Source organism: Wolffia australiana, chromosome 12 (genome assembly GCF_029677425.1).
Source record: "Wolffia australiana isolate 7733 chromosome 12, ASM2967742v1".
Taxonomy (NCBI): domain Eukaryota; kingdom Viridiplantae; phylum Streptophyta; class Magnoliopsida; order Alismatales; family Araceae; genus Wolffia; species Wolffia australiana.
This window is the reverse complement of record NC_135846.1, coordinates 16,043,380-16,054,503: the sequence shown is the minus strand read 5'-3', so window position 1 is coordinate 16,054,503 and position 11,124 is coordinate 16,043,380. Positions and strand designations below refer to the sequence as shown.

At 47.4% G+C, this 11,124-nt stretch overlaps 2 protein-coding genes across 2 annotated transcripts; one reads left to right on the top strand and one right to left on the bottom strand.

The window, feature by feature from the left end:
- The first annotated feature begins 215 nt into the window (after window positions 1-215).
- LOC144710509 (NADH dehydrogenase [ubiquinone] 1 beta subcomplex subunit 3-B-like) lies at window positions 216-2,730 on the top strand. Its single transcript, XM_078584314.1, has 2 exons — window positions 216-358; window positions 2,340-2,730. Exon 2 carries the CDS (start codon window positions 2,341-2,343, stop codon window positions 2,548-2,550), a length of 210 nt encoding a protein of 69 aa, XP_078440440.1. The 5' UTR covers window positions 216-358; window position 2,340; the 3' UTR covers window positions 2,551-2,730.
- A 64-nt stretch (window positions 2,731-2,794) lies between these two features.
- On the bottom strand, window positions 2,795-5,375 carry LOC144710503 (E3 ubiquitin-protein ligase WAV3-like). Its single transcript, XM_078584303.1, has 3 exons — window positions 5,193-5,375; window positions 4,846-5,072; window positions 2,795-4,768 (listed from the first exon to the last, which is right to left on the bottom strand). The coding sequence occupies exons 2-3, from the start codon at window positions 5,053-5,055 to the stop codon at window positions 2,975-2,977; spliced, it is 2,004 nt and encodes a 667-aa protein (XP_078440429.1). The 5' UTR covers window positions 5,056-5,072; window positions 5,193-5,375; the 3' UTR covers window positions 2,795-2,974.
- Window positions 5,376-11,124: the final 5,749 nt, after the last annotated feature.

Below are 11,124 nucleotides of genomic sequence, written 5' to 3'. Positions count from 1 at the left end.
GAGGGATGGGACGTTTTTTTTCTCGGACGGAACGAAAAATCGTCCCGGGAGCACTGGACGGGACGGTTTTCAAATCGTCAGACGAATAATCGTCCCGTCCGTCCCTGGACCGAATCCGAACGTCGGACGGGACGTCAATTCGTCCCGTCGATCGTTCACGTCCGGGATGTGTTTTGGATGACGGAGACGGATTTTATCGTTGGGTTAAGAAACCGGTCCGGTTCGTACATTGGTGAACCGGGGAGTCCCGGGTCTGAGTTCTACATTTCATCGAGTAATCTTTCCTGCCCTTTGCGCGACTTCTTCTCCTGATCTCTGTCCGGGTATCTTGTTGGAGAGGCGGGCGCGACGATCCCAGGTTTGAGCCCTTTGTTTCGAAACCTCTCAGCGTTTCACCAATGGATTTGGGTTTTTCTACGATGTGAAGAAATAGAGTTTGTTGTTTCCTGATCTTGTGTATTCAATCCTTGTTCGTTCCGGAGCGGTGTTTTTGGTGTTCCTGGATGTAGAAAGGTCTAAAGCCGGTGATTTTTCTTTGTGGGTTTTCTGGGACGTTGATTTTGCTCCAACGCCCAAATTTTTGTTCCCCTTCGATTCGATTCGTTCCTCAACGCTTCTAGACTTTCGATTTGTTCCTGCTCGTCTTCTACTCATAAATTCGCGCCCCTCTCCAGTTCATCATGCATTAAAATATAATCGCGCTTGCTCATCTTCCCGGTCTTGTAATCGGTTGTGTATGATGAGGATATCCTCCTGCAGAATTTTGTTTGCCACGGCTTAAGCTTACCGATTCTACAGTCCATAGTGTCATTCAAAAACTATTGGGGACTCTGTGTTGGGTGCCTGCCATTTTCACAGCATATGCGGGTGTCTGCGCTCTTACATTTGACGCTCTCGCATTTGAAACCCCTGGTTTCTATCAAATTTCCCTTTGTTGAAATCAACAAGGAATAATTGATCTAAGTCCAGGACCGATGGTCTGTCTGGCATAGAATATGTGGTGTGCAGTTTAGTGCATTGGTACTCTATGGGCACTAAAGAACAATCGGTTTGGATAATTTGGTTTTTTTTCTTTCGAATAGTCTGATGGGAAAAGGAACTCTGTGGGCATTCTCATCTAGCGCTTATCGATTGTCAAAGGTTGTAGCCAAACGAATGACAAACAGTTGGGGGGACGAAAAAGTTATCAGATTAGGATCACGGCTTGTTTTGAAGCTCACCCATTTCAAACGCCTCTTTAACGTCAAAGTTTTCCGAGTCAAAATCTACGGACAAGAACCACGGAATAAATGATCAAAATGCTACGCCTACTGTCTGTCTGTGGTAGAGTTTGTTGTGTGCAGAATCATGCATTACTACTCTACAGACACCTACGACCAGTTGGCTAGGATAATTTGGTTGATTGTAATTGAGACTAATTGTTATTGTTATATAGCGGCGTCTACATTACCTCTCTTTTGTCTTTATAATTCCCTTTGTAATCCAGTATTGGGTCATTAGTGAACCGACCCATACCGGTTCAACATCATTTCCTTCTTTTTATGCCTTTCTCATTCTGGGCATGCTAATGACTTACTCGTATTGTGGCCAACACTAGTGACTGGTATTTATACTGAGCCTTAATTCTAGATAAGCTGAGATTTTCCTTTTTAAATACTGGACGCTCTCAACAGCGTCTGAGGAGCCTCTGCTGATGCAGCTGTTGACAGCCATCATGTCTTGATACATTTCAGCTGGACAATATTTATTTTTCCTGCTGAAATTTACCAAAACATGACACAATTACTCGCAATATCTCTTTTGAACAATATCTGAGGATTCAGAGACCTCCCACTTCGCTCTGCTTTGTGACAAATCTATATTGAGACGTCGGAAGTTCATATTTCTACTCATATCCCTATTGGCTACGTACTTTAACAACCAGGCCAATTTACTCCTGGCGAAGAAGCAGACATTTCATGAATCTATGTCACGACATTTGCTTTAATGTTTTTCAAGGAGCCATCTCTACACAACGGGTGGTATCTTCCAAACAGCTTGATAATATGTTCAAATATGTCGGCGACCTGTAAAGCTATTGCTAATTTGATGTCGTTCAGAAAAAAAAAAAATTGATGTCATTCAGTTCATTTTTTTTCCTGTCGTATGTCTATGTATTGTGACAACCAAGCGTCTATATTCATAGAAACGACCCGACATTTCGCTTTTACTTTTAAGTTGACTGTAATTATATTATAAGGTGTCTCATGGAGTCGAGATGTGAATAGCGTGCTAATTTGATATTGACATTGGTGATTGTGTGGGTTGACTTTTGTTTTGTGGGTTGACTGGAAAAGCAGGATGTCAAAGCCTTTGGGGAAGACGGGTGAGTTCTTCAAGAGGAGGGACGAATGGAGGAAGCATCCGATGCTGAGCAACCAGCTCCGCCATGCGACCCCCGGCCTTGGCATCGCCATCGTCGCCTTCGGCATCTACCTCGTGGGCGAGGCCGCCTATGACCGCTTCTTCCAGCCCAGCACCAGTGCCCACTCCCACTCCAACTCCCACTGATCAATAAACAAGGAAGAAGACCAAGACAATGCCCTTGTGAAGAACGGCAGTCATCGCTTCCCTGCAAAATTCCGAACCTCGTTTTTTTTTTTTCCTGGCTTTATTACCACGCTACCATCTGTTGTTGCACTTTTTATTGTGCAGTAGCCAACCATGCCGGCCGCCGCTTGTTTGCTCTAATGATGTTCTTCTCTTATAGCACAGCACCATCAGCCGAGTGAATAAAGGGAGGGAACAGAAGAGCTCAGCCATCAGCCATGCATGGGACTTACACTTTTAAGATTTCTTGACTTTACAAGTTACCGGGAGCCATCTTTTCAGAGGCAAATAAAAAATGAAAAACCAAAATAAAACATTTAAAAAAAATAAAAAAAGGCTACGGGCGTTCAATGGAACACCCCCAGAGAATGGGAAGTATGGGGCCTTAGCGGGGTGGCGTGAAGGTCTGGGAGCGGTGGAGCATGTTGACCATGGACGGGGTCTGGTAGTACAAGTCGCGGAGGGCGGCGGCGCCGTCGACGCTGACGGTGGTGGAGTCGCCGCGGGCGGTGGCCCGCTGCCAAGAGTGGGAGCTGAGCCCGGAGAGCACGTAAGCCCGGCCCGAGACTTCGTACCGCTGCCGGCTGGCCATGCGGTCCTGCATCTCCCCCAGCTCCGCCACCAGCGCCGCGCTCAGCCCGTCCCCGGCCCGCGCCGCCGCGCTATCCCCCACCGCGCGCCGGCCCCGCTCCAGCGCCGCCACCGCCTCCGCCAGCGCGCCCCCCTCCGCCGCCGCCCGCGCCTCCGCCATCGCCTCCGCCGCCCGCTCCCGGTTCCTCTGCCGGCCCACCTCCACCGCCCCCGCCAACCCCGCGGCCACCGCCGCCGGCCGCCGCACCCGCACCACATCCCCGCCGACCTCCTCCTCCCCCGCACCCGCTCCAGCCCGGCGGCACCCGCAGCCCACCGCCAGCACCGCCGTCTCCTCCTCCCGCTCCGCCGGCCCCAGCGCCGGCACCGCCACGCCCACCAGAAAGTCCCGCTCCTCGTCCGCGTACAGGTCCCCTACCGCAATCGACCCCCGCCGCCCCCCGTCCTCCACCCGCGCCGCGTAGCCGCCCGACCGCACCGACACGATCCGCGCCCGCGGGTGCACGCACTCGAGCCGCACCCGCGCCTCCTGCACCACCACGCTCAGCAGCCCCCCCACGCACTGCGCCAGCGCGGCCTGGATCGCGCCCTCCGCCTCGATGAACGAGAAGGTCCCGCCCGAGCGCTCCGCCACGGCGTGCATCAGCGCCGCGTCGTGGTCCGCGCCGAGCCCGAACGCGTGCACCGGGCCCGCCGCGGTGCGCGGCAGCAGCGCGCCGTATTCCTGCCCGGCGCCGGACAGCGCGTGCGTGTCCTGCCCGTCCGACAGCAGGATGACGCCGCAGACGGGGTTGCGCTGGCGGCGCGACTCGAGCACGCGCAGGCCCAGCTTGAGCGCCTCGGCGATGTTGGTGCCGCCGCCGGCGGCCAGGCCGTGGACGGCGCGGAGGGCGTGCTCCGACCCGGCGGCGGACATGCGGCGGAGCGGGAAGAGCCGGCGGGCCGCCGACGAGAAGGCGACCACGGAGAGCCGGTCGGAGGGGCCGAGGTGCTGGATCACGAACCCCATGGCTCGCTTCAGGAGCGCCAGCTTCGTGCCCGCCATGCTCCCGCTCACGTCCAGGACCGCCACCAGGTCCGCCGCCGCCCGAGCCTCATGGCTCGCGTCGGCGGGGGGGGCCTTCAGGTGGACCAGCACGGTCAGGCTGGCCGCGTCCGCGCCCCGCGCCACGGCGGGGAACTCCGGGCAGGCGGTCACCTCCAGGGACCCCGAGCGGGACCGCGGCGGGGAGGATGACCGAGCCAGCGGCTCGTCGTCGTCCAAGGCGGCTCCCGTCTCGGCGTGGGGGCGGCGCCGGCGGCCGGCGGAGGCGGCGCGGGGGAGCGGCCGCCAGACGGTCATCCGGCCCGGCTCGGCCGGCCAGGGCGGGGGGTCCAGCGGGCTGATCCTGGCTCGCCCGTGCGGCGGCGGCTCCGGCGCCGGAAATGGGAGGTCTTTCCACTTGGCGCGGCAGACCGGGCACGCCTGGTTGCCGTACTTGACGCTCGAGGCGATGCACTGGAAGTGGAAGACGTGCGAGCACTCCGCCGTGAAGAGCGCCCGTCCCACCCCCGTCTTCATTGCACCCAAACAAATCGCGCACGTCCTCTGCAACAACGTCGACCCACATCAATCACGCCTCGCTGCTCATCGGACGGTCAGGAAGAGAGGAATCGAGCGCTCACCTTGGACGAAGATCTCCCGCTGCCGGGCTTGGAGAGCCGGACGTCGGAAGAGGAAGAGCTCGCCGGGGAGAGCGCCCTCCACGGCCCCAATCCCGTCAAATCCGACGACGACGACGACGGCTGCGCTTCGTCCCGCGTCCGCCGTATACTCAGACAGAGATTGAGCCTCTGCCCGAGGGCGATCTTCGCCCTGCGCCATGCCTCCGCCATGCTCAAATCTTACCACGCTAGAAGAAAACGAAGAAGAGGAAGATGAAGAAGAAGAAGAAGAAGAGAAGCAGTCGGGAGAGAGGAAGAAGAGAGAGGTTTTAAACGGGAAGATGAGTTAGCCAGGTCATTCGCCCGACCGCCTTCTTCGGCGAGTAGTACACGGTTTCCTTCCACGCCGCCTCGCCGCCGCCATTCGAGATTCCGAACCTGCCTTCCCCAACCCACCACCTGTTCGTTAGAGAGAGAAACAACAGATCCTAGAGAGAGAGAGAGAGCGAGCGAGTGAGGATTGCGTGAAACGGCTGGTCTAAATAAATGGTGAATTCGTGATGACCCGAGGAAGAAGATGAGCCCAGCCCTTAAATACCCCTGAGATTTCTTTTATTTACAGAGGGCTCCAGGCGTGGTATTTCAGTAAATAACCCGTTTTTGAGAGACTTGCGACGTGTTATTCTCTCTAGTTTTATCTCTCTAGACGGTCAAAAGCCGCACACGCGTGACGTGTTTATAGGTGGTTTCCCACTTTCCCTTCCCCGCCGAAATCTTCTCTCTCTTCTTTCCTTTGTGTTGGAGGTAGAGAGAGAAAACGTAATTACTGGCGGAGACGTCAAACTCCCTGGAGATTTCGGTTGAGATGCGCTGATGTTGACCTTCCCATTCAAATCCCAAAAAGTCAATTCTAGAGAGAGAGAGTTAATGGAAAGGAAAGGGATAGCGTTGACCGACGTGGCATGAGAAGAACAAAGAGTTTGACCGGAGATAATCGTGGATTCGTGGGGCCCCTCTCCGCCAGCTGGTTGTAGGCTGGGAGGCACGTGTGGCCCGTGCCTGCTGTCATCTCCTCTTGACCCACAACTCCACCTTCCTCTCTCTCTCTCTCTCTAGCTTCTCTCCTTTCTTCCTTGCACTCTTTCTCTCTCTTCATCTATCTCGTTCCAGCTGTTTTCCGCTCTCTTCATATCTCTTGCTGGCTGTTTCTATCTTTGTCCTCTCTCTCTCTCTCTCTCTCTCCCTTTCTCCGTTACTCTATTTTTCAATATCGCATTCCCTTCCTTTCCCTCGCAGTCTCTATCCTGTTGGTTCTCTTTTTCTGAGTCTCTCACCACGTCTCTTTCTCTCCCTAACCCACCCCTCTCCCTCTCTCTCTCTGGACCCAGACAACCATTCAATGGTAGACGAGAGAAAGAAAGACGCAGAGAGAAAAACAGAGAGAGAGAGACACAGAGAGACAGAGAGATAACTTGGTGTAAGCAACGGACGGAGGACCCGTTGGAGATGCCAGAGTCTGATTCAGAATGATCGAACGGGACAGTTTGTTGCACCTTCTCGTGAAGCTCTCTTGATGAACAGCAGAGAGAGGCAAAGAGACAGAGAGAGAGAGAGAGAGAGAGAGATGTGCAGGAAGAGGACCAGGGCAACTGGACACTGATGGTCCACTAATTTGTCAGTCAGCCTCTTTCTCTCTCTATCTCCGACGCAGCTGTCACTGCAAACCACAAGGGCCAATTATCTTCATGCGGTCGAGTCACACCGCAAAAAGCAGAGAGAGAACGAGAGAGATTACAAAGGCATGAGCGTATGCGTTATGTTAACTCCAACAGGGAAGGTCGGCAGACTTTCCTGGAAATACAGTCACGCCACACACACATCATGCACTCCTATTTTCATCTCTCTCTCTCTAGAAAACAGTTCTGGATAAGGGGTATTAATCTCAACGTCGAAAAATATTTTGAGTTTAAAATTAAAAGCTGAAAGGAGTTAATGGAAAATAGGAAATTTGCTTGCAGTGCCGTGTTCTTCTTTTTGCTTGAGCCTTTGTCTAGAATCTCTATCATCTACTGAGCTAGTACTTTAATTTGGAACCCAGTAATTTGACGGCAATGCCGTCCGGGTTTCCCTCCGCGGATCGGTAATTAAGATGATCATATCTCTTCCTTTTATGTCCGAAATTTAATGCCTCCGGATGAGTTGCGCACACATTAAATATCGCTCGTCAAACCTTAATCACTAAGGTACATTTTAACTCGGATCCCTGGTCGACCTTTCCAGGTCAGTTTGATTTATTTTTTGGAAAAAATCGAATTTTTATGCTTGGTGATGTCTGAAGTTGTTAGCGTTCCAGGTCTTCAGACTACATTTATTTTCCCCGTTCTCTTGGCATGACTTCCCTTTGTATAGGGCAGATAAAGCAAGTGAGAACTGGAGACATTACATTTAGCTTGTCTTACATTGGAGTCGTGTCTCGACATTGGAAAAGATTGGAGACGTAGCTGGTGAAGAATTATTCCGTTGCAGTCTTCTTCCAGTCTATTAATTATTTGAACTTTTGAGTTTAGGAACTGTAGTTTCGCCAAATTTGGTAATACTTATGTTCAAATCACTTTCCAAATTTTCATTTTTTTAAAACTTTTAGATATCATCTCAGTGAATCTTTCAAGATTAAATAAACATCAGTTTTTACGGTTTTTGAGAAAATTTAAAAGTACATGTAAAATTGACGCAAGCAGAGCAAAGAACTATCTTGTTTACAAAGCAAGTCATCGTGTATTGCAAGATTCACTTTTACTACGTTTAGGTGACAGGGAAAGACAACCCGGTCAAAAAATAGGTAGGTAAAACGTTGAATCTGTTGGACACATTCAAATCCATTGTTGTTACCCTAAAATGGTGCGAGAAACAAGATGAGAGGCAGTATCAAATGAAACCAAACCTCCCTGTAAAGCTTTCAAAAGGCAAGGTCAGGTCCTTAGACTTTTGTCCCTAAATTTTTAACCTTTTTCTCTTTCTCTCCCCTTTTATGGCTGAGGCAATGATAAGTATAAATTTTGTATTTTAATTCATTTCTTTAATCAAGTTATGTAACAAAGGAATTTCCACTCAAATACAGTCAAATAACTGACCATAGGTAGGGAGAAATACAATTTATAATATTTATAAGCTTAGAAATGAAAAAGGAAAATTTTTTGAGATTATAAATGATTTTATAGCATGTATATTCAAGGAAAAATGTAATAACTAAGTAATTCTAATTTTAGATTGAATTGGAAATTTCACGAGTTAAAGTCAAAGAAAAAACAACTAGAAATGAGAAAAAATGTTCTTAGATATTTTAATAGAGCTTATTTTGAGGGTAAAATGGCTAAAACTAATATATTGTACTTTATCAAAAATTAAAATGTTAAAAAACCATGAAGTGCCTTTTCCAGCTGTGCATAGTGGGCGGGTGTCGAGGAAAGGGGTAAAAAGAGATACAAACAGGTTGAGGATCACCTTGGAGGAACCTAGAGTAGGCCAAAATTTTGCCAATTCTGGGGAGCAAAACTGAATTGAATCCAATAGAACTGAAAAATGTATTCTAAAAATTTTGAATGGAGGATAGAGAGATGAGAAATGGGAACAGTAATTGGATGAATTTTTTAATGACTTTTTAGGTGTAGAACCAAGTGGGAATTCAAGGTTTAAAAATATAATATTCTATATTTTGGAGAGATACAAAATGGGTGGATAGAGTGAGAGAGAGAATGGATGGGAATGATGGAGAGAAAGTGATGGTAATGCTCACATCTTGATACCCAAATGGCTTTTCATAAAATTTCATACTACTATTTTTGTGGATCATGCATTTTATAGGCAAGAAAAGGATTAATGAAGGATGAACGCTTAAAAATAGTTACTAACCAGAATCATGGATAGCCTTTAAAGGATATTATGTGGTCGTCAAGCCAAATTACACCACCATGTTTTTATTTAAGTTCATTGAATAAAATATTAGTTCATTATTATTCTAGTGTGATGTTTATAATGAAGTCCATGAATACGTTCAATGACATTGTGAATTATGACAAGATCATAATACAGTTATCACTATTCTTTAAACATTTATTATAAATATTCCTATTCGATGGATAGTCGAGATGGACATCGAATTATCCGGATAGAGTAACACTAAGTGATCCTACTTAAGTATAGCTGATCCTGCGAATATTAGTGTGGTGACACTAAGGACAGATAGTAGGTTCGCTTTGGAGAAAGAGTTCACCGAAATGATTTGTATGAATCCATGAACGTATTATACCTTAACATCAATTAGGTTGATTCATGTCACTCATGTATAAGTGATCTGTTGACTTGAGACACCAAGGACATCTCATGGATGGACTACTATATTTTGTCTATGACTTACGAGTCTCTAAGTACGAGATTCAAACAAGTCGTAGCTTGGATGAAGTGAGAAGCTCACGGATATGATCGAGTGGTGAAGAAAGGATCATCCACCATCTATATACGAGGAGATTGTCTCAAGGAAAATAATGTAGCAAATCCGTGGCCAGGGTAGTGAGGATATTGGTAAAGGTGTTCTCCAATGATCCACATTACACATTAGTACTAATAGAATGATGGGTTAGGGTTTGACGATCAACCATACCCTAAGTCGTACGGGTGTCTCTCACAGATGAAGGATTATACATATATGGTAATCAATGACAGTTAAGTATTCCATGAGAGAGATTCAAACACTACTCTCTATCTTCTAGAGCACGAGGTGTGACTTGGCACCCATTGGTGGATATATTTTGCTTGATGAGTTTTTCAGAAAAACTTAAGTAAAATATAAATAGGGGAACGGGCACCCATTTTTAGGGAACGGCACGTCCGGGACGTGACGCCCGGGACGTGACGGGACGGTGACGAACCTTGACGAACGGTGACGTGACGAAATGGTTGTCACGTCACCGTCACGTCACACGTCCGAGGATTTTCAAAAAATCCATCACCGAACCGTCACCGTCACGCAGACCCTCGTCACAGTCACGTCACCGTCACGGTGACGGGGTATTTATTCATTTTTTGTTATATATTTTTCATCTCACGAGTCCGCCGAATCGCTGATCTCCCCTTACGATCGCTGCCTCTCTCTCTCAACTCTTCCTCTTCTCTGAACTCTCAACTCTTCCTCTTCTCTCAACTCTTCCTCTTCTCTGAACTCTGAAGTTCCTGCAAGCATTGCCAGGCGCAAGCTGCCGAGAAGGGGCATACATTGCTGCCCTCGACTGCTGCCTCTCTGATTTGCAGTCTTTACCAATGTAAGCAAATTTCCGGCCTCCCAAATGGGATATTATGTTTTAAAGTATTGCGTAGTCTGATCATTTTTCCTCTTCATTAAAAAAAACTAGTTCGTTGTTGGCAATGTCTTGAAAATTTTACTTCAAGTTGATGGAAAGGTTTGATTTTTACTGTGGACTCAACTCTTTGCTCTGTACGTTAATCTGACTATTTTAGTGGGTGAATTCGATTCGTATTTCTTTGGAAAGTCCTTAACTGAAGTTTCGTATTTCTCAAATAGGATCCCATGTTTTAAAGTATGGCATATTCTAATCATTTTTCCTCTTCATTCTCTCCGACTAGTTCGTTGTTCGCAATGTCTTGAAACTTTTACTTCAAGTTGATCAAAATGTTTGACTTTTCCTGTGGACTCGATTCGTTGCTCCATACGTCTATCTGATTATATTGTTGGACAAACTCAATCCGTATTCCTCTGGAAAATCCTAATGACTAGATGTTTTTCTTAGCGATTAATTTTTTTTAATATCATTTTTATTTACTAATTTACTATAAAATAAATGAATCAGTGCCCTGATTTAAATGCGACTTTAATGTAATAAAAAATAAAAAATACCTTTACTGACATACATCTAAGAAAAACTTCTGACCATAATCTTTCTCAAGTATCCGTAGTTTTCAATGGGTCCTGTTTTTCTGAATAAATTGTTGAATGGGTATTGTGTTCAAGTAAAGCTAATTTCTCATCCTGTTTTCTCATCTTCCTCTCCAACTTGTTCGTTGTTGATAATGCTCTCAAAATTTTACTTCATGTGGATTTTAAAGTTTGATTTTTACCATCGGCTCGATTCTTTGCACAACGCATTATTATGAATATACTTTTTTCTAGATAAATCAAATCGTATTGTTGGATGAAATCCACCAGTTTCCTCTGAAAAATTATTTTCTGTGGTATCTTGCCATAATCTTTCTCAAGTATCCGTATCGTTGATCTAGGCACCTTTCCTA

What these genes read in the sequence shown, in the direction of transcription:
- LOC144710509 (XM_078584314.1), top strand. Translation starts at nt 2,341, where the DNA reads ATGTCAAAGCCTTTGGGGAAGACGGGTGAGTTCTTCAAGAGGAGGGAC.
- LOC144710503 (XM_078584303.1), bottom strand. Translation starts at nt 5,055, where the DNA reads ATGGCGGAGGCATGGCGCAGGGCGAAGATCGCCCTCGGGCAGAGGCTC. An exon ending in GCGGGAGATCTTCGTCCAAG is followed by an intron (nt 4,769 to 4,845) that starts GTGAGCGCTCGA and finishes ACGTTGTTGCAG; the next exon opens with AGGACGTGCGCGATTTGTTT.